The sequence below is a fragment of the Coenobita brevimanus genome, chromosome 24 (genome assembly GCF_032717465.1).
Source record: "Coenobita brevimanus isolate Jiangsu-jjx chromosome 24, ASM3271746v2, whole genome shotgun sequence".
NCBI lineage: Eukaryota > Metazoa > Arthropoda > Malacostraca > Decapoda > Coenobitidae > Coenobita > Coenobita brevimanus.
The window spans coordinates 2888353-2911724 of NC_136977.1; the positions used below are offsets into that span (position 1 = coordinate 2888353).

A 23372-nucleotide genomic window follows, 5' to 3' on the forward strand; every position below is an offset into this window, starting at 1 on the left:
AATGAGATGGGTCTGATGAACAGATAGGAAAAAAACATAAAATAAGGAGCGCTGTTAACAAAGTGCTTGGTGAAAGTGCCGGACTTTCATTCATACATTATATGTTACTTCAAGAATTCTCTACTCTAGTATGCTTGCCTTTATTTTATTTATTATACTTATTTATTTTTAATAGCCAGTCATCATTCACTTATTTGTTTACAAAGGCCCCAACATGGTTACCTGCATCGGTCTTGATCACCTAATGGGGTTTCTTCAAACTGCTTGATCTCTAGCAACCTCTCTGTCATTGAGCTCAATAATATGGAGGGGCTTTCTCATGAGTCGTGCCGCATAGTTTGTGTGTCCGCTGCCAGGGTGGCGCAGGTGTAGTGGCAGCAGTGTTTAAGCATCCCACCTGACACTCGCACCTTATGATATCAGCTGATGAGTCCGGAAAATATAGTGCCATGGTCCACTGCACAGCTCATGGATGCAAAAATGGGCACAGGAATTAATTGAAAAGAGATGGCATTACATTTCACAGGTAAGAAATATGTCTTGCTGCTGATTCTCCAAGATTACTGGATATATTAAATGGCCGAGAACAAGATTCTTCTTTCTCAAAAATCACTGGCATCAGCATCTAAAGGCTATATATCCATCCATTCATCATCCAGTGTATGTTGTCCCATGAGAAACGTAGGAGCCCGGGGCTAGGCATGTCGGTCCTGACATTTAAGATGAGAGTGACCAGCCACACTCATCCCTGAGTGGCATAACGTGAAAAGTAAACCCCAACCACCCTTTGGATATAAACCTTCACCGGCTCAATCCGATTGGAGCACCATAATTACCCACTAAAACACCAGGCACCAAAATTTGGTTATATGGTTACCATCCAGCATAGTAAATGGTTTCCTGGTGTACAGGAAACCATTTGGCTTGCCACTCATTGTAGAGTCACCCACAGGCAGAAGGAAGAGGAAAGAATGAAGGTACAAAAGTCAGAAGAGAGAGTGTAAAGTCACCCGTAGGCAGAAGGACAAGGAAAGAATGAAGGAAAGAAAGACAGAAGAGGATGGATGGGAAGAAGGATGGAGGAGAGGAAAGGGAAGACACTCGAGAGCAGCGCTACATCAAGTGAGTGGATTTTCAGCCCTTTTATTGGCAGGAGAGACAGGGGAGGCCTCCTATACAAGTTCATTCTTTCCTCTTCCTTCTTTCTATGGGTGACTCTACACTGAGTGACAATCCAAATGGTTTCCTTTACACCAGTACACCATTTACTTTGCTGGGTATTTACCATATAACCAAATTATGGCACCTAGTGGTTTAGTGGGTAATTAAGGAGCTCCAATCGGATTGAGCTGGAGTAGGTTTATATCCAAAGGGTTGCTGGGGTTTATTACTCGTTTAATGCCACTCAGGGGTGAGTGAGGCTGGTCACTCTTATCTTAAATGTCAGGACCAACTTGCCTAGCCCCAGGCTCCTACACTCCTCACAGGGCAACACTGGAGTAGATGATGAATGAATGAATCAATATATATATATATATATATATATATATATACACACACAGTATATATATATATATATATATGTATATATATATATATTGCCAGACGCCTCAATCCCGTTTGGGGTGGCCACAAACAAATCACCTCCAAGTCGCCCTGTCCCCCGCCATTTCACTGCCCTGCTCCCAACTCGCACCCCCCTCTCTCATATACCTCTCCACCCCATCCCTCCATCTCATCCTCGGCCTCCCCCTCCCTCTTCCCCCCTCCACCTCACTCACATACACTCTCCTCGTCAGTCTTTCACCCTCCATCCTCTCCACATGGCCAAACCACCTCAGTGTGTTCCTCATAATGCTTCCTATCACATCCACCTCCACACCACAACGCTCCTTTATATCCTCATTCGTCAGCCTGTCTCTCCACGTGACTCCACAGGCTCCTCTTAAATAACTCATTTCCACTGCTCTCACTCTTGACTTGTGTCCTTCCAACAATGTCCAAGCTTCACTTCCGTACGTTAGAGTTGGTATCACAATACTGTTATGTAGTAACTTTTTCACTTCCATGCTCACTTCTCTGTTTCTTATCACTGCTTTCAAAGAACCAGCAACCTTTCTTCCCTGCTGTACCCTTTCAAGCACTTCACCCTCCAAACCTCCATCCTTACTCATCACACTACCCAAGTACTTAAACCTACTTACATTTTCCAATTCCCCACCATCCAACCTCGCCGTACATTCACTAACTTCACCTCTCTCAAAGACCATCACTTTACTCTTCCCTACATTCACCTTTAGATTCCGTTTCTTACACACTCTCTCAAACTCATCCACCAAGCCTTGGAGCTCCCCTTCGTCTTCACTGAACAACACAGTATCATCTGCAAACAACAGTACAGGGAGTTTCCAAACACTATCCTCTCTCACCAGGGCCACTCCAACATCCACTACCCTACCTTGTACCTCTTTTATTACCCCATCCATGTACAGATTGAACAACCATGGAGACATGACACTTCCCTGTTTCAAACCAACTTTCAAAGAGAAAAATTCACTTAGTTCACCATCCACACGCACTGCAGCCTTCACACCATCGTACATACTCTTCACAGCATTCAACAACTTCCCATCTACTCTATATATTCTTAACACTTTCCACATATATATATATATATAATATACTGATTATACAGTTACAGTTGAGAGAGTATGCTGTACAACTGTTACACGTGCCAGGTGAAACTATATATGTTCTAGATTGTGAGAGAGAGCAAAAGGTCTTGGATGTATCAGTTTTGTGTGTGAAAGGATGCATTATCCAGTTTGTCAAGAACTGTTAATGGTTGTTACTTTCATTTTTTTTTTTTTTTTTTTTTTTTTTTTAAACCCTCAACCCTAGTTTGAAGTATTTGGACTTCAATTTGGTTATGCCTGTGGTGATGGTTAAGTAACGTACTTTTAGATTACTAATTGCTAAAGCAAGTAAGGTTTGGGTGTCATGGACTGATATGAGAAAAGTGATCTTAAGTTGTTTGTATCACTGAATGGATTGACTGAGTACTACTGTATCATACCTGCGTGCTGGCTTTGTAAAAACTTCAAAACAAAATTTTCATATTGCTTAAAAAAAAAAAAGTACTCAGTTTGTGTAAGTAACAAATATATAGTTTATGCAGTTATAGGTACCTGGATTGTACAGTATATTTACTGGAGTACCAATTTAGTGTTTTGACATTTGATCTTAAAGCTTAGTGAAAGCTAGCCAAGGTTAATCATCCAGACAGTTTCACCCCTTCGTTTTTTTTTGTTGAAGGCTCCAACAAGCTTGCATGCTTCGGCCTTGGTCAGCTAGTGACGGCTCTCCACGCTGCACGATCTGTGGCAGCCTCCCCGTTCAGTCCCTTAACCCTGAGGTCACACTTAATGACCTCGTCCCACGTCTTTCTCTGTCTACCCCTCACAACCTCACCCCCAATATTAACACTTCTCATCTTCTGCACCCAATTATCATCCCCCATCCTCACCACATGCCCAAACCATCTCAGTCTACCTCACTTCATCACAACACCAATACACTCCAGTCCCATCCTACCTCTCAACTCTTCCATCATAAACCCAGCCCCCCCAGGCCTTGCACGCATGGATGCACTGCACATCCACCTAATCATTGTCATTTCTGCACATCCACCTAATCATTGTCATTTCTGCACATTTGAGCCTGCGAATATCCTCTTCCTTTACTGCTAAGGTCTCACTACCATACAGCGTCACACTCCTAACACATGCTGCATACAAAGATTCCTTAGCACATAGGGAGAGTCCTCTCAATGTCAGGAGAGGCAACAGCTCCTTAAACCTCTTCCAACAACTTTTCACCCTAGCCACAGAGCTAGCTTTATCCACACCTCCAGCACATAACATGTCTCATAAATAACAAAACTCTTCCACACACTCAAGAGACTCACCAGCAAGTTCAATCCTTTCACGCCTGACAATCTCCACCTGCTCTCCCCAACACGCCATACACATAAAATCAGCATTATCTTGCAGTCTACCTCTGATACCACTACATCTCTTGTGCACCCATTTATCACAAACACTGCACAAGATGGAATTACTTTGCACGCCCTTGTGACAAACTGCACATGGCCACTCTCCTGCGTCCTTGACAGTACCACCACCAACCCTAGATATCATCACTTTTGTTTTGTCTGCATTTACCCTTAAGCCCTTGTGCCCCATACCATCTCTCCGCTTCCTAAATCTTTCCTCCGCCTCCCTTTCATTCTCTGCAATCAACGCCAAATTATCAGCATACAACATCTTCCACAGGAGTCCGTTTCTGAAGTCACGTGAGAGGGCTTCAGGTACCATGATAAACAACATGGGACTCAAAACTGACCCCTGATGCACACAAGCATTCACGGAAAACTCATCACTCAAATCTCCATTCACTCTTACCTGGATGCTCGGCCATAACCACCCTAACCAGCCACTCCTCCAAGCCAAGCTTCTCAGTGCCTGCTTCACCACCTCTCTAGGGACTCTGTCAAACGCCTTTTCCAAATCGCCAAAAATAAAAAACAGATCCTTTTTCTTCCCAACATATTTTTCCTGAAGCTGTCAAACACTGAATATGGTATCAGTGGTCCCCCTGCCTGGCATAAACCCAAACTGCATCTCATCAATATTCACTCTTTCTCTAATCATACCTTCTAGAACTCTCTCCAATACCTTCATTATCTGATCTAAAAGCCTTATACCTCTGTACTTTCCTCTTTCCAGGGCATCACCCTTCCCTTTGGACACATTTACAATTACACTCTTCAACCAGTTGTCTGGGACAACACACTCATATATAATCATATTTATCAGGTCAGTGACTAACCCCTCTGGAAAATAAATCAAAACTCATGTTATCTCATGCATTGCAAGTGAAGCTTAATCTCGACAGGTTTATTATATGGGTGCCTGTTGAACTACAGACAGAGAATCGGGTTTTGATGGAGGAATCATTTTTCCCCTCCAGATTCTGGTGATCTTCACATACTGTATTGTCTTTCAGGATCCTGTGTTTGATAGTGACTTTGAATTCTGGTTGGAAGAGGAGAACAAGTATATGAGCATTGCAGTCTGGAGTAGAAACATTTCATCTTCAAAACAAGATTATGATTTGATATCTGCTGAAAAACATAAGGATAGCAAGGATAAAAGCAAACCTAAAGATAATAGTGAACGAGACAGACGACGAAGTAGAGACAGTGACAAATGGAAACAGGATGATGTGACGTCTGGGTTGAGTGATGATACGCTGGTGGGCTTCGTGAATCTGGCTCTGATATCCCTCATCCCTGACACTACTCTTACCACCCAGGGCCATGTAACCCGTGTAATCACCCTTAATCCACCTCACCCAAGGTGCCCAGAGATTGCTGGGGACCCTCTCATTCCACATAAGGGGTTCAACCCCAGCCTGTGCTATGGTGACATCATGCTTTCACTCACTTACCAACCACAAGACAGGTAGGTATTGGTAACTAATGCTAGTAATGCAGATTGCATACTAAATGACTACTATGTAGAATCACCATCAAAGAATTGTTTTGTTGATATTATAGTATTAAAAGGTATTTGTAGATAATACTTACCTCACCTCTCCCTTAGATGAAATTTAAAAAAAAAGTCAGATATTTGTACCAACACTTAGAGATACACTACAGTAGAAGGTTGAAAACTTGTGTTGATGATGGTATACTGTATTGTTTTCCAGTACAGGGTATTTGCAAATATCTGATACTGGTATTGGTGTGTATCAGGGATCAGTCTTGAGCCCCTTATTGTTTGTTATGGTGCTTGAAACTCTGTCATGTGACTTTAGAAATTGACCCCCTTGGAAGATATTGTATGTTGATGATGTTGATAGCAGAGGAAAGCTTTAGGAAATGGAGAGACCGAATGGTACACAAGGGTTTGAGATTAAATACAAATAAAACAAAAGCAATGATATCTAGGGCTGGTGGTGGTACTGTCAAAACAGAGGGAGTATGGCTATGTGCAATTTGCCACAAAGGTTTGGGAAGTAACACCACCTTGTTGTGTGTTTGTGATAAGTGGGTGCGTAAGAGATGTTGTGGTATTAGATGTACTGTAGGTTGAGAAATAATGCTTTTTTCATGTGTGCAGTTTGTTGGAGAGAGCATGTAGAGATTGTGAGGCATGCAAGGAAAGTCTCTTTAGTGTGGAGAGGAGTTTTGATACTTTGGGGACATGTTATGGGCTGGAGCTGAGGCTGGAGCCAGCTCTGTGGCAAGGATAAAGAGTGGTTAGAGAAAGTTCAGGGGGCTGTTGTCTGTCCTAATGTTGAGAGGGCTCTCCCTCTATGCTAATGGATCTTGGTATGTGGGATGTGTTTGGAGTGTAATGCTGTATTGTAGTGAGACCTGGACAGTAAAGGAAGAGGATATTCATAGGCCCATATGTATAGGAATGACGATGATTAGGTGGATGTGTAGTACGTCATTGAATGTGAGGCCTGGGGGTAGGGGGCTAGGATTACAGTTAAAGAGTTGAGAAGAAGGATGAGACTGGAATGTATTGGTGCTGTGATGAGGAGGGGTAGATTGAGATGGTTTGGGCATGTTGAGAGGATGGAGGATGAGAGTTGGGTGTCTAAGGTGAGACGTGTAAACGTCAAGGGTACGGTTGTGAGAGGCAGACCAAAAAAAGAGTTAGGACAAGGTCATAGAGTGTAACCTCAGGGACAAGAGATTGAATAGGGAAGCTGCCAGAGATTGAGCATTGTGGGGAGCTGCCTTTAGGTGGCCAAGGCCGATGCAAGCAAGCATGTTGAAGCCCTTATAAATGATACGGACTATCAGAGGAAAAGTAGCATAGCTTTTAAATTTACAGTTCTAAAACTTTACTTAAAATAAAACTAGAAACTCGTGTAATGGGCATAATACGCTTACAGGTGTGAAGTTCTAGGCCGTGGTGCATTTGATAAATCTGCCATGTCTGAAGATGAAAGTGTGACTGATGGGACAATATCAGAAGAAGAAGATCTGTTTGGGATGCAGGAAGGAGTGGAGGATCGTAACCATGATTTTAAGAGGACTCACTTCCATTCTGCAACACAGTGTGACTTTTGTAAAAAGAAGGTATGATCATATTTACTAACACATTAACTAATTTATACAATTTGTTCATTTGCTTGAAGAAAAGAACTTTTATTACTGTTGCTGCAATGAAATTCCTGCATTGATGAGTAAGTTGATATAAGACCCATGGCAGTGGGATTTTTATACATCAGTGTTTCCCTTTTCAGGAGTATGGTAATAGTGATAGGTTATCTGTACCCATTTGACTGTAGTCACTTCATTGTGATGTCTTTCATATTGTGTTCTTGCTTAACTTGTGATGACTGTTCTCAGCATATGACAGACTTGAAGCTGGAGGGGTTAGATGTAACCTGTGCTGACCTGTTCAGTTAGAGAGACCCTCTTAAGATGAATAACATACTCTGGAAAGAGAAAGAATAAACAAGCAAAATTCATTATATGATTCAAGGGCTTAAATGTAATTTTGCTGCTTTATTCGAGTCCTATCTTTCCTCTCCAAAAAACGAGATCAGAGTGATACTGTAATAATGATGCTTCTGAAAGTCATATAGCTTCAGTGTGCACTAACATGGTTTCATATACCATATACACAACTGAAGATTTGGCTGAAGGATGCATACCAGTGTTGTGAGTGTGGGATCATCTGCCATAAGAAGTGCATGGTGCGTTGTGAGCAGGAAACCTCTTGTTCTGTCACTGCTGCTGCCCTCCGGTACCGAGACTCACCCCGGACTGATGCAAAGGACAACCCCCCTGAAATCATCACTACTGCTGCTGCTGGAACCACTGCTGACCCCCACACTCCTGGCAGTACACCCCCAGCCTCCCCTCAGGTAACTTTAGGCTTATGTTTTTGGTCTTTTCGAACTAATCTCGATGGCTTGCCCATATCTGATAGGTGATATGAAGTGCATTTGTTAAGAAAGAAAAAAAGAGGGGGGGGGGGAGAGATGTGAATTGTTGTGCCTGTAAGAAGTCAGGATTATGGGGTGTTGAATAGGGAGTGAATGTGTGGGCCAGTTTACTGGGCATGATGTTGAGATCTTCCTCTGTTCTGTTTTCTATCTCTTTGTCTTCTGAATCCTGCCCCACTCCATTGTTAACACTTTGGCCTGCCTGATACGATCAGCCCGCGCCATCCTAGAATCGGCTGGGCATTGCCAGGCCATGCATAGTTGCTCACACATGCTTATACTGTACCCTTTTCATATTTCAGACCTTATTTTCACTCTGTATTGTTCTGTTTGGTCTTAAATTGTTCGCAATAGATTTTTCTATAAGGATATATGCATATATTATTCAATTTGGTCTTAAATTGTTTGCAGTAGACAGAATAGATAGGCAAGGTATGTGGAAGGTATTAAGAATATATGGAGTGGAGGGGAAATTGTTGAGTGCTGTGAAGAGTATGTACGAGGGAGCTAGGGCTACGGTGCGAGTGGATGGTGAGCTAAGTGAGTTCTTTGATCTCAGTGTGGGACTGAAACAGGGGTGTGTGATGTCTCCATGGCTGTTTAATATATACATGGATGGGGTTGTAAAGGAGGTGCAAGGTAGGGCAGTGGATGTGGGGGTGGCCCTAATGAATGAGGGTGAGATTTGGAAGCTTCCGGTGTTGCTGTTTGCTGATGATACAGTATTGTTGAGTGAAGATGAATGGGAGTTGCAAGGTTTGGTGAATGAATTTGGGACTGTGTGTAGGAGGAGGAAGCTGAAAGTTAATGTAAACAAAAGTAAAGTTATGGTGTTTGAGAGGAATGAAGTCACAGAGTGTGTAATGAGGTTGGATGGTGAGGATATGGAGAATGTGAGTGCATTCAAGTACTTGGGTAGTGTGATGAGTAAGGATGGAACTTTGGGGGATGAAGTACGTGAAAGGGTACAGCAGGGAAGGAAGGTTGTTGGTACACTGAAAGCAGTGATGAGAAATAGGGAGGTGAGTATGGAAGTTAAGAAGTCACTGCATGATGGTATTGTGATCCCTACCCTGACGTATGGAAGCGAGGCGTGGACCTTGCAAGAGGGGAACAAGTCAAGAGTGAGAGCAGTGGAAATGAGTTACTTGAGAGGAGCATGTGGAGTGACGTGGAGGGACAGGTTGACGAATGAAGAAGTGAAGGAACGTTGTGGGGTAGATGTGGATGTGGTTGAAAAGATTAGGAGAAATACACTGAGGTGGTTTGGACATGTGGAGAGAATGGAGAATGAAAGACTGACTAAGAGGGTGTATGTAGGTGAGGTGGAGGGAGGGAGAGGGAGGGGTAGACCGAGGATGAGGTGGAGGGATGGAGTTGAGAGGTGTATGAGGGAGGGGGGGGTGAGTTGGGGGGAGGGGAGTCAAATGGTGGGTGACAGAGTGACTTGGAGGCGTTTTGTCTGCGGCCACCCTTTGCGGGATTAGGGCGTCGGGCTATAGATAGATAGATAGATAGATAGATTTTTCTATGAGGATATATGCATATAAGGGTGAAGAGAATATAGCTAAGCATTACCAGTACTATAATAGAAAGTACAGGGACATCTAAAAAAAAAAAAAAGGCAGCTAACATAAATGTTTATACTCTTTCTCGAGTTTTTATATTAATTTTGTGCTATTTTGTTCATTTATTTTGTGCTATTTTACCTGGGTACAGTGATAAAAAAGAGAGGAAAATATGCAAAAGACATGGAAAGTAGAGTGACACAAGGAAGGAAAGTAGCTTCTGCAATAAAGGCTTTGATGAGAAACAGAGGCTTGAAGGTTGCAGCTGCACGAGTCTTACATGAAGGAGTGTTAGTGCCAACTTTAACATATGGATATGAGCCTATGGTGTGAAATGAAAATGAAGGGCCAAGAGTGAGAGCAGTGGAGATGGGACTGCTGAGGAATGTATGTGGAATACAGAGAGTGGATAAGATATGAACTAATGTGATTCGTGAAAGATGTGGAGTGAGGAAGTGTGAGGATGCCAGAATCGAAGAGTGTACTGAGATGGTATGGTCATGTGGAGAGAATGGATAACAATAGAGTGGTGAAAAAGGTATATCTGAGTTAATTTGAAGGATGAAGGAGGCGAGATAGGCCAAGGAGTAGCCAGTGTCCAGACAGCCCAAATTTGCCTAATCCAATGGGCCACACTTCCATTTACTCATCATTCAAGCCCCCAGAATCCTGGCTCTATCTGATATGTCAAAAACATTCACCACGTTCTGTAGCTTCACATAAACGTATCCAATAGAGTCAATCCGGACGCTGTCACGTTAAAAAGGGGTGCCAAATCCCTGATCATGCACTTTTCACAATATTCATTCAGCCAGCTCGATCTCTTGTCAGTTGCCAAGCCTCACCGACTTCCAAACTCTCTTCCTCACACACTCATCCACCATATCTCTCCACCTTCTCTTTGGCCTATCTCGCCTCCTCCCTCCTTCAGATTCGCTCAGATACACCTTTTTCACCACTCTGTTGATATCCATTGTCTCCACATGACCATACCATCTCAGTACACTCTCTTCGATTCTGGTGTCCACTGACTTCCTCATTCCACATCTTTCACGAATCACATTATTTTGTAACCTATCCACTCTGTGTATTCCACATACATTCCTCAGCAGTCCCATCTCCATTGCTCTCACTCTTGACTTCTTATTTTCATGTCACACCATAGTCTCACATCCATATGTTAAAGTCGGTGCTAACACTCCTTCATGTAAGCCTCGTGTAGTTGCAACACACGAGCCTCTTTCTTATCAAAGCCTTCATTGCACCAGCTACTTTCCTTCCACTTCTTTTGCACATTTTCCTCTCTTTTCTATCACTGTACCTAGGTATTTGAACTCACACCAATTCCAGTGTACCTCCATTCACTGTAACATCACACTGGGAGTCACCTGCTCTCTCAGTAACTATCACTTTACTCTTTTCTACATTTACTCTCAAGGCATATACGTTCACAGACATCAGCAAAACTCAGCAATAGTCTACCAAGTTCTTGTATAGTACTTGCAAGTATAACTGCATCATCAGCATGCATAATAAAAATAATTTATATACAGTTAATTTATTTATACTTATCACCCAACAATGTTTGCAGGCCATGAGCTGAGCATCAATATAACCCCTCCACCTGCTCCAGTAAAATACACTTCCTGGAGATGCTTAGCAGATGGTAGGTGGAGGGGATGGAGGGGAAACATTAGTGCTTCATCACTTGGTATTTCTTCTTGCGGTGGTACAAGCCGTGGCAAGGTGCAGTGTACAAAGCCACATCACACGACCTGCACTTATACTGGTGTCTTTCCTTTTCCCAGACTTGTAGCAGACACGATACCTCAGATATTTCTTCATGCTAAGTAGGGTATGGTTCAAATTCTTGTTTAGATGTTCTGGTTTGTCAACAATATGAGTTCTTTTCCCAGGAGGACCAGTAGGTGTTTTCTTAACCTCCTCTTCTGAGTCAGATGAATCTTCATCTCGTGGTGCAAGAGAGAAGAGTGACTGCCTCACACCTGATGGCCCTGGTGATGCCGCAATTTCACCACTGTCCCTGCTGTCATGCTCACCTGTGTCAGCAGCATGTGGGATCGCTTCATTTCTGACAGGCCAATCTGTGTACTCAAAGTCCATCATTGAATCAGTGAGGAGTCCATGGAACTCAAGGAATGTCAGTTTCTTTGCGTCAGTTGAAAAGTACTTATACGGAACGTAAGCATTATGAATAGCCATTTGCAAAAAGTAGAATGTGATTTTCTTTGTCCACGTATGTAGCAGCCGTGGCTCAGTGGGTTAGAGCGCTCCGCTCTGACCGTAGGGTCGGAGGATCGAATCCACCCAAGGGTCATTGGTAGACATCAGGGAGGGCATCCGGTCATAAAATGCTACACGCTCCAAACCAGAGTCCTCTACCCAGGGGCAACGCCTTAGCCCTTATCCAAAAAAGGGGTACCTGGCATAAATCTCACCCCCCCCCTCACCTACGTTTGGCATTTCCGTGTGAAGTAATGATATTTCACCATTTGGTCAAAGTGATAAACTCTTTTCATATGAGCATTGTAGTCACAGATTGCCGTAGGTTTTTTCACAATGGCCCGTTGCAGTGAAGCTGTTCCATCTCTGTTCCATACTCTCCATCTTTGCAGTTCTTGCCTATCAGCATTATGGCAAGTTGTTATTACTGAAAGAACTCACATGTTTTTCCACAGAATTATGATAACATTGCCCTTCTGTGGGAATATAGTTGTATCAGCTGGCAGTTTCTTCTTTGCTTCATTGCCCTTCTGTGGGAATATAGTTGTATCAGCTGGCAGTTTCTTTTTCTTATAGCAGGAGATCTTTGGATGCTCCATGCTGCAATCTGAGAGTACCACTGGTGTACACACCTTGTTCTAGGCTAAGTTCCACTGAGTTAGTAATTATCAATATATAAATGATAACCTTTATTCCTCAGTGGTGCAGTCAAATGCATTACTGTTTCAGTGGTTGTGGTTGTTTCCCCAATCCATGCATACACATTAAAATAAAAGACATAACCTGTCTTTGACTTAGCCAGCATGTACAGCTTTACTCCATATTTATCAGGTTTATTTGGATTATAAACCTTGAAAGCTAAACGGCCCTTCCATGCCATTGTGTCTTCATCTAGAGACAGGTGCCTCTTGGGAATATAGGTCTTGAATTTGTTGGTCAGGTATTCCATCACTGTTCTAATTTTTATAAGTCTGTCAGTAGTGTCTTCAGTAATTGCTCTATAGTTATACATGTGAAGATGCTTAGCAATTACAGCATATCGTTTTGAAGTTATGCACACACTGACAGCAGGCACATGCCACTTTTTACCTGTTTGCCAGTACATTGTCATCTTTGGGTCTTTCACGACTCCCATCAACATAGTTATACCCCAAAAGTTTGCCATCTCATTCACATTCACTTCATCCCGCCCAGTCCTCCTTGGGTTGGAAGCGTCGTGCGAGGATTGTGCTGCATACAGGTTAGTTTCATTTGCCAAATATTTCAGCAAATCTCTCATAATAAATAGCTCAATAAATCCAAGAACATTGGCTGGTGCAGGGACAATCAAGCCTACTCCACCTCCACCACCAATATCGTTTGTTTCTGACTGTGTCACTCTCTGCCAATTCTCTAGCAACATCACTGTCACTTTCTGTACAGTCAAGGTCTTCAAAATCACATTCTGAAGATTCCTTCATTACAGCCCCAAACTTTGTTGGTGTGTTTCACTCCTTCATACTTCTGGCATACACTCAAAACTTTCTCCTTATATGCATTTCATTCTCCTTTTTCAAGATGGATTTGCCCTTTTCTTTGTCACTGTCCATCATGGATAAGATTTACAGTGAATATAAAGTAGTAATTCATAGAAAATGATGAAAAATCCACGGAAAACTGCTGGTAAACAGACATGGCCACGAACAGAGATGGGAAGTTACTGACGTTTTCTTTGGCGTGGGTGGCTGCGTGGCAGCCTGGGGCAGTCACATGACTCACAGAGAAAATGGGTAGACATTGGTGCTCATTTTAAATCATATCCCATGAAAATTGAACAATAAATGGAGTTTTGGCAAATATTTTATTCGATGATGAGAATATCAACATCAGCGGGCCTACGGGAGTTTTTTGGATGACAAGAATATCGCCATTGGCGTGCCAGAGTGTTAAGTGGGAAAAAGAGGTTGGGATGACGAATTGATGATGATGGAACTATCTCATGATTTTTTACCCTTTCAGTCTGGTGGTGTATTTTTAGTTTATTCCAGCTGTCATCAGATGATCTTTCAACTTTAGGAGAGCCACTTAGTGGCAGATGGGTTAATAAAGGCTATCTGTAAGCTGGGAAGTCTCCCAAGAACTGAATAACGTCATCTGGAAATGGCATGAATCAAATACAGTAGCTAAATTACCTGATTGAAGGGATGAAGAATTGGTTGTAATTATGTGTCTAGCAGTATGAGATGTTTATATTACTTTCATATACTAAGCAAGCTAACTACAATGGTCCTTAATGTGGTCTGCTGCCAGACTGGAGATTATCCACAGAGGGAGAATGATTGCCAGAATCATCCCTTCCCTATGCTGGTGAAGGATGAATGGGGAAGCAGTGTTGGGAAGTGATTTGTACACTAGAGTACAGTAAAACCCTTTATATAAAGGACTGCAGTACATCAGAATTTGCTTTTTTTGGAATCAGGGAGCCAACCAGACTTAATTCTTATATATTGGAAAAAGTCTGATAAATCCAGAAGCAGTCCAGACTGCCTGACAACTTCAGCAGTGTTCACCACAATAATGTAAATAATAGACATGTTCATCAATGTACAATACATTACTGTATTATTATCAAATGGTATAATATATATACATTTTATACCATTTGATTATTGTAGTGAATGTATAATACAGTACAGTACTGCAGTGGTAGTGAAAAACTGGTGGTGTGACCCAGACTAATGTCTGATATATCAGAAAAAGTCCAGGTTAGCAGGGGGAAGTCCAGATGTCATTTTTATCACACTTTTGCTTTTTTTTTTTGAATGGCTTGCACCCTAATTAGTCCATTATAGTGAGGTTTTACTGTATACTGTACAGTAATTTGTGTCTTAGCAAAGCTGTCTTGTTAAAGAAATGTAACTGTTAGGGAGTTATGATGAAATATGAGAACTTCTTTCAGATGTTCTCACCTTCATATTTGTAAGATTAACAAGTACTGTATCAGGTTTTCATATTTTGTTGGGAGGTTTAATTATATCTCAGTGTATTGATTTGTTGGAGTGTGTGTGTGTGTTTATGGATCACCAGAGTGAGCTTTTGTGCAGAAGCACCCCCAGCTTACTTCCCAACCAGGGTTGACTTAATTACTGATACCTGTAATGGCAGAGGAGAAGGAAGGTTTCCTCTCCCTGATTTATATCTCCATTGGGATCAGAGATCCATGCTGTGGATCTCTACATGCTTGAGTGTTATCTGAAGGGCAACTGTGTATTGTTACTTAGTAATTTTGATAGAAAATACAGGTAGGTGAAGCTTGTCAGTGAAACAAAAAGATGCTTCTTTGAAGTGTGTGACTAGTGGTCGTAGAGGAATTTTCACGTCGTTTTTTAATGTGTGTATGCCATTGATCAATTCTCTTTGACTGTGATCAGATTCGTGACATGGCATCAAGGTTGTCATACGGGCTTCAGGCCCTCCTGGCACACTGTCCTGACCTCACCCCTCCAGTCCAACACAGTGTACATCCAAGGGTTTGATATATAGATGCGTTGCTAATGATTGGTTTCACTATAGTTCTTGCCTTTTTAACCTCGTCAGTCTGATGATGTATGTTTTATTTTATTCTGTGTACTTCAGATGATATTACGGTATTCTACTCATGAAAGATCCCTTATATTGAAGGGGATAACAAAAATTAAATTGAACACCATGTGTTTGAAAAACCTCTCCTAAGCTTAATTATCTGAAGACAGCAAGAGTAAGATAAAAACTATGGTCATATTGAAGGGGTTAATTGCAATACCGTACTCAGAAATATATCCCTTTTACACAGTGCCACAGTGTAAACAGAAATAGCTAAAACTGTGTTTATCGCGATAATCAAGTGGTAATGACCTGATAGTGCTGACTGCATAACAATTATGTAGTAATGTGCAAATACAAGGAATAATACCATGTTGGAATTCCACTACTGTAGTTGCAAGCAGTAATATGATGGGATTAAGTGAGGCTGCTGGTAATATTTTTGTAACAAGTTGTATGCTTTTAAAAATAGTAACAGGTTGGTAGTTTGCTACTAGTAGTACATTAGGAGAAAGTGGTAATCTTTGAAAATATTAAGAGGTTGCATATATCACCTTGCAAGGGTGACATTTGGAGACATCAGCAGGAAGGAGTCTTGTGTACTCCACAACTCATCATTCACTCCTTTAGTTGAAGGTCATATTTTTTTATTCTGTTCTTGGTGTTGCCAGACTTTAGGGTAATGTTTGGAGCAGGAGGGGTTAGATGTAGTCTTCATAAATTTCGTAACAAGCTTCTCCTTTAATTAACTTAGGTGAGATCATTTAGTGGTGGTCTGATTAACCCGCCGCATGCCGGCTATTTTTAGCCCTCTGGGTCACCCCAGTGCCGGCCATTTGTCGATCTTTTTTTTTGGGGGGGGGGGGCTAAAATGATATATTTTGATGTGGAAACAACGAATTTCGCCATTAAAATGCTCACCGAGGGTCAGAAATCAGTTTTATTCAGTCCTGCATACTCGTGTACAGGTATAGCCGCTCTCACGCTCACCATGTACGTGAGAGAAAGCTGTTTTCTATGTAAGGTACACTCGGGTATTTATGTTGGGAAGGTATAGCAATGTTCAGTACACTTTTCTGATCACTTATTACTTCATCATCTATCACAATTTGCTTGTCTTTCTCACTCTGAATGCATTATCGTACACTTACTTGAAGATAGGTACAACCTGACTTCATTACGTACAGTCCTGACACTTACAAGAAGGTATTTACAACTTGACTTCACTATATAGTCCTTACACTTACAAGAATATATTTACAACTTACACTTACATGAAAATAGTTACAAAATGCCTTCACTATGTACAGCACTGGGTGAGGCACACAGGCAGAGTGAGGCAGAGCGAGCGTGAGGGGGGGAGCGAGTGAGTGTATGGCCTTGACAGCCTGGGGGATGGTAGAGGAACAGCTGCTGTACATACCTGCCAATTTTTACCTGCAAATCTTGAAAAATGCGGTCAAAGTGAATTTTTTTATTTTAGACCGTTTGAAAACGGCACTGGCACTGGCTGCGGCATTGTCAGACCGTTTTAAAAGGGCACTGGCACGCGGCGGGTTAAAATGTAAACTTTCATTGGATTTAAAGAGTTATTGAGGGTGAGGGGACATATGTTCTGATTCCAGGTTAATGGTAATAAGTAAAAGCTCATTGTTGTTTCTCATACCAAACTGCAGAAACTGACATGGAACCTCTCTTGTAATCCCACCCTCACTGCTATGTCAAAATCCATTCCTTATGGGAAAATCTAGGGTGTTAGTTCTTTAGTAATGGTGATGTAAAATTTGACTTTTTATTAGCCCACAAGGAGTGTGGGGGCTGAGAAATTTCTTTTAATTTATTTTTACTACAGTTTAACACTTCCACAATGGTGTGCATGTTCATCTGTTTCTGGTCACCTCCCCACCCTCAGCACTTACCTCACCACCGTAGCCCTTTCTTGTGGCTTCCTCTTCCTCCTCCTCCTGAAGTAATTTCACTGACAGTGTCAGGTTGTTTACCAAAATATCTCTGATGTGTTGCTTAGAGTGACTGTCAAATAATTATTGCAATGATAACAGTTGCCTATGCATTTTGGGTACTTGCTCAGACTTCTTTCAGAAGGTGTGTTTGTGTTTCTTTAGGGCCTGGGACAATTCATCTTGTTTACTCGTTAAGTGGCTTCAGCTTGCAAAATCCAGAGGATGGGGGATGATAATTGGGTGAGGAAGGTGAGATGTGTTAATATTGGGGGTGGGGTTATGAGGGGTAGACCGAGAAAGACATGGGACGAGGTCATTAAGTGTGACCTTAGGGTTTAGGGACTGAACAGGGAGGCTGCAATGGATCGTGCAGCGTGGAGAGCCGCCATTAGGTGACCAAGGCTGACACATGCAAGCATGTTGGAGCCTTTAAAAACGAAAACGAAACGAATTCAGTATCAGCATAATGGTCCAGCAATATGTCATTGGCTGGATTGTCTGGCCAGTTGTTCGTTGGGGAAGCTGAAGGTTGACCATGGTATTTTCATTCCATCCATCCATCCATCATCCAATCCTACACTGCCCCATGAGGAGCATAGGAGCCCGGGGCTAGGCAGTTGGTCCCGACATTTAAGATGAGAGTTACCAGCCTCACTCATCCCTGAGTGGCATTACATGAGCAATCAACCCCAACCACCCCTTGGATATAAATCTTCACTGGCTCAGTCTGATTGGAGCACAATACAGTAAGTACCCACTAAACCACCAGGTGCCAAAATTTGGTTATATGGTTACCACCCAGCATAGTAAATGGTTTCTTGGTGTACAGGAAACCATTTGGCTTGTCACTCAGTGTAAAGTCACCCATAGGCAGAAGGAAGAGGAAAGAATGAAGAAAAGATAGATAGGAGAGGGAGTGTAAAGTCACCTGTTGGCAGAAGGACAATAAAAGAGTGAAGTAAAGAATGACAGAAGAGGAAGGAAAGGAGGAGGAAAGGAAAGGACAGACACCCGAGAGCAGCACTACATCGAGTGAGTGGATGGTGAGCGCCCCCACCCAAGGTATTTTCTTTCAGACCATTTTATGTTGTAGTGCACTGAGCTCTTCCAGTGGAAGAATATGCACAGTTGGAAAACTTTATAGGGAAGATATCATGGTTTTAGCCAGAAACTGTTTTATCTTCCCATTATCCAAATATGTGTATAATTCTTTCAAATAAACTTTTTTATGAGTAGCTGCCCTCCTGCACTAGACATTGTTGAGTCAAAGGAAAACTGCTTGCTGTGTCTATGTCAGCATTTGTGAATTTCTCTTGGATAATTGTTTCACCTTCTGGTGTGGGGCTGGTGAGGAATGCTTTTGTGTAGTGGCCTCAGTGTGAGTGAGTTACTCTACTGGCTGGTTGTACAGTCAGGGAAAGTTCCACATTACCCACTGTTCAGGGCATTGGTGGTTGACGAATAGTCACGAAGCATCAGCCGGACCCCACGTCTGGTAACTGTGAATGGGAGGGAGGGTGGCCGGGGTGGGACGATTTGGAGAGTTGCTCACGTCACAGTATCAATAGCCAGTGATAATGCGTCCAACATATTCTCAAAGTGCAAAAGCGGCATGTTGTCTGTATGGTATCACACTGTTCTCTGAGTCTGTCTACATTACTGCATATATAAAACATATATTTACTGTCAAAGGTATGCTTCTTTTCCTTCGTTTTTTTATTGTTCGATAGGAGTGCTAGTTACAGATACTGATCTTATAATTAGGACTTCCCATGTCATGCTGTCTAAAGGAAAACGAAAATTCTGTTAATCGCTCACATAGATTGTTTATTATAATTATTATTATCCATCCATCCATCGTCCAATCTTACATTGCCCCATGAGGAGCATAGGAGCCTGGGGCTAGGCAGTTGGTCCCGACATTTAAGATGAGAGTGAATTATTATTATTAATATTATTATTATTATTACACACTACCGTTAACTAAGTTTGAGATGATTAATTACCAGAATAACACTGGAAATGTTTGCAGCGTATGTTTATTGTGGGATGACAGAGGATAAATAATTAAGCAAATTTATTAGAATTTACATTGCTTATATAGTATAGAAGTTTTGTTTTCGATTCAACACAGAATATAAATATATGTTATATCATTATATCTCCTGGGGAAACATCTCACGTTATAGGCTAGTTGAGAGGGAATGAAAGCATTCAAACCTCTGTCCAAACCCAGCAAACTTCAAAACTTTCCTGACAACACTAACTTTACAGACATCTACTTTTTTATTTTATTTTTTTTTATTTTTTATTTTTTTATGCTAACATCATATTGTCATATATCCTTACTAAATTAACTCAAACACACCGTCCAAGTCATACAGTGCAGACTTATGCGTGATTCCCAACCTATCACCAAACCCTCCTCTGCCCCCAGTACCCTGTCTCCCCCTGCTTCACACTCACAGTTACCAGACATATGAGGTCTGGCTGCCGCTTCACATTCGCCCGTCTCACACCAGTGCTTCGGGAGGTGGGTAATGCAGAGCTTTCCCTACTGTGAATCTGAACTTCAACTCCCTCCCCATTTTCTGAAAAGAGGATGATGAGCTGCAGTTGGAGAGCATTTTTTGCCTGCAGTTCACCAGTTTCATGCTTAGGTGAGCCTGGGGTTGCTGTTGCTGCTGCCTCCTCCTCCTCCTCAAAATAGTTCAAGCAGCCCATGGATCTGTAAAATCAAGATGGTGCTGAAAGTCTCATATCCTTTGTCACCTTGAGGTAGTCAGCACCACTTCAGTGCTGGACTTGGTGTCCACATGCTTGTACAGCTTGTGACCTGCAAAAAGTTAAGGCTAGGCACAGAGTCATGAAATTCCAGAGTCAGAAGAAAATATTGGGTCTCTGCATGAGGAATGAAATTTGGTGGGAAACTGGATCCGAACTAAGGTTGGTGTAGAACTAGTATTCCCATTAGTAGGGAACCATGGGAATAAGAGAATTTCCATTGCGGTAGCTGTAGTTTGGTATAAAATATTGTAAGTTTCGGCATGAAAACCTTATCTCCAGAGTCTGATTACTTTCCTCCTTGTACTGACAGGCATACAGTATAATATTCATCCTCTCATATACTGTATTGTGTGTATGCTGATTTGAGAAGTAAATGAGATTTCTTCCAGCATACACCTTTGGATGTTGTAGGAGGAGAAAAAGTATTTCTTCACTATACCAGTAGTGGTTGGGTATTCAACATGATACCATAGGGAAGGGTTTTCAGGCTTGGCCAGTCTTCATACTTTAAAGCTTCTGTATTTATTCAGGGAACTTATAAAAATTCTTTTTAATACTGGACATGATAGCTTTGTAGATTGTTGAGTTACTGTAGTTAAATTGTTAGAAATTTCTAAAGGAAGTTTCTTAAATAGTTTACAGTACTTAATAGGTAGTTCATTAGACTGATGAAGTACTGTAGTTGAGCTGTTGGCCACGATGTATTATTTGCACCTACCTTTAGTATTTTCGTGTTGATATTATTGAAATGCCTTACCCCTATAGCACATTGATAGTTTTTCTAGTAGAGGGATGTTTTCCTACTCACGCTGTTCCTCCTCAGTGTTTGTTTTCTAAAAATGTCTATTACTGGTTTTTGCTAATGTAGTGTGGCTAGCCTCTACCCTTTCCTTCTGGCACCTGACAGAGCAATCGCCGCACCCTGAGCAGCTTGTTTGCTCAGGTGGCCAGTGCCGGCAAGGGTAGTTTGAAGCGTGCCGGCTCAGCACATAACCTGGCCCCCCCAAACCCATCCCCTGGTGGATCACAGTCTCGCTCTCTCCCTCCCTCCCCTCCCCACTCACCCCAGCATAGCAGGAAGGTACAGTTAGAGCCTGTCTGTTGTTTTGCTTACTTGCATACTTCCTTTGAACTCAAGGGCATATTCTAGGCATCAAAGGAGACTTCGTTACACCTCTTCCGTAATCGTATACTTTGCATTTGCATATTGCACCTTAACATTTTCTTGTATGGTGTTTATATAATTTTATTATTGCCATGATTTGCATTAATAACCTACAAGAGGGTATTGAGTTATAATGTACAAAAAAAAAAAGAAAAAAAGAAAAAAGAAAAAAAAAGGGTGTTACAAAATCTCCAAATACTTAGGATACACCCTTAATCTTTCACTTTCAAGAGATACTGTATTTATGCAAGGCTGCACTATGTATGAATATGGCTTTAAAATGATTTAAGGTCCTTGAGGAAATTTATGAAATATTATACACTGCTCATACATTATTTCAGTGCCACTACATTATAGTACTGTACATCCTGTAATGCATATTTAGTCACAAAATGTCATCAGTGATAGCTTTCAGGATCAGTGGTTTATATAATTTATTTTTTAAATTGGCCCTTATACCATAGATTTCAAGTTCTTCATTTAGGAATGGGCAGGAGTAGGAAACTAAAAACCTCTTCTTATAGTAGCAGAGGGATATGGCAGCCTGTGGAAGCAGCCTCTTAACGTCCCTGACACAGGAGGAGAGATTTTACCTAGGATTTCTTTCTCCTGTGTGGTAGGTGGGGGTGCTCACAATCCACTCACTCAGTGTAGTGCTGCTCTCGAGTGACTGCCCTTTCCTCTCTTCCTTCTTTCCTCCCTTCCTCTTGTCTTTCTTTCCTCTTCCTTCTGCCTGTGAGTGATTCTACACTGAGTGACAAGCCAAATGGTTTCCTGTACACCAGGAAACCATTTACAACGCTGGGTGATAAACCATATAACCAAACAATGGCGTCTGGTGGTTTAGTGGGTAATTAAGGTGCTTCATCCGGATTGAGCCTGTGTAGGTTTATATCCAAGGGATGGTAGGGGTTTATTGCTCACGTTATGCCACTCAGGGATGAACGATGCTGGTCTTTGTCATCTTAAATGTCAGGACCAACTTGTTGAGCCCCAGGCTGCTATGCTCCTCATGGGGCAACACAGGATTAAATGATTTATGTTTTCTTTCTCTGATTCATGTCCCCCCTTCCTCCTACCCCCCCCCCCAAAAAAAAAAAAAAAAAAAAAACATCCACTGCTTATTTAGATGGAAAATAGGGGTAGATGTTATTTACAGTGTGATGTTGACTTTTATAATTTGAAGTACAAGTGTGAGCCATGGCCTCTGCTCACCCTCTGTCATATATCAGGTTGACAGGAGATCATAGCCAGGATTTTGTACTAAACAAAGATTTATAGAGTTTAGACTGGAGCTTTTCTAAAATGCTCTACACAAATAAGTGTCATTGCAAACTGTTCTTGAGTGTAGCAAAGCTTTGAGCTGCCACCATGAAATTTAAGAGCACTTCTTTGTTCAGTGTAAAATCATGGCTACAATTTCCCTCCAGCCAGGGGAAGGATTAGAGGGTGAAAAGAAATTATGGCTCACGAGATGTGCTTTACAGCATTACAGTACTTTGAGAGTTGGTTATGTTGTGGTGATTGATGTACAAACTTATCAGTGTTTTCAACATTTTTATGCTGAATTCTGTATCTTTGCAGTGCAGATGTAATTAATTTTTCTCATGCTGTGCCTTGCTTAGAATCCATGCATTTTCACCCCTTTACAGTAGTTTGCATACAGCTTTGCAGTAACAGTAGTAGTTTGTATAATAACCTTAGTTGGCTGCACAAATTTATGCCAATATAGGCACAAGGCAGAGATTAGAATATATGCTGTGGTATATGTAAAGAATGTTTTTTAGTTTATTCTTATCAGTAGGCTGATGCCAGAAGTATACCCTTATTCTCAGACAGTTCTTCAGTATGGTATAAGATAGAATGTTGGTGTCATCAAAGCAGCTGATTACTTAAGTACTGTAATGGCATCTCTTGTGATATAATTGACTGGGCCGTGAATAGTTCAGTTTAATGATTGCACCTTTTTTCTCGTTAAATGTTGATTGATTTTTTATGACCATACTTTAATTCAGTATGAGTATTTCCAGATAGTCTGACTGTGTTTGGGGA

The 23372-nt window shown here is 41.7% G+C and overlaps 1 protein-coding gene across 1 annotated transcript in view; it reads left to right on the forward strand.

Annotated features, from left to right (window-relative positions):
• Pdzd8 (PDZ domain containing 8) overlaps positions 1-23372 on the forward strand; it is a 63291-nt gene that overhangs the window by 24798 nt on the left and 15121 nt on the right. The window contains exons 10-13 of the mRNA XM_080267507.1: positions 5068-5525; positions 6973-7159; positions 7720-7953; positions 21063-21236. Coding sequence (XP_080123633.1) covers positions 5068-5525; positions 6973-7159; positions 7720-7953; positions 21063-21236 — 1053 coding nt within the window. The remainder of the gene's footprint in view (positions 1-5067; positions 5526-6972; positions 7160-7719; positions 7954-21062; positions 21237-23372) is intronic.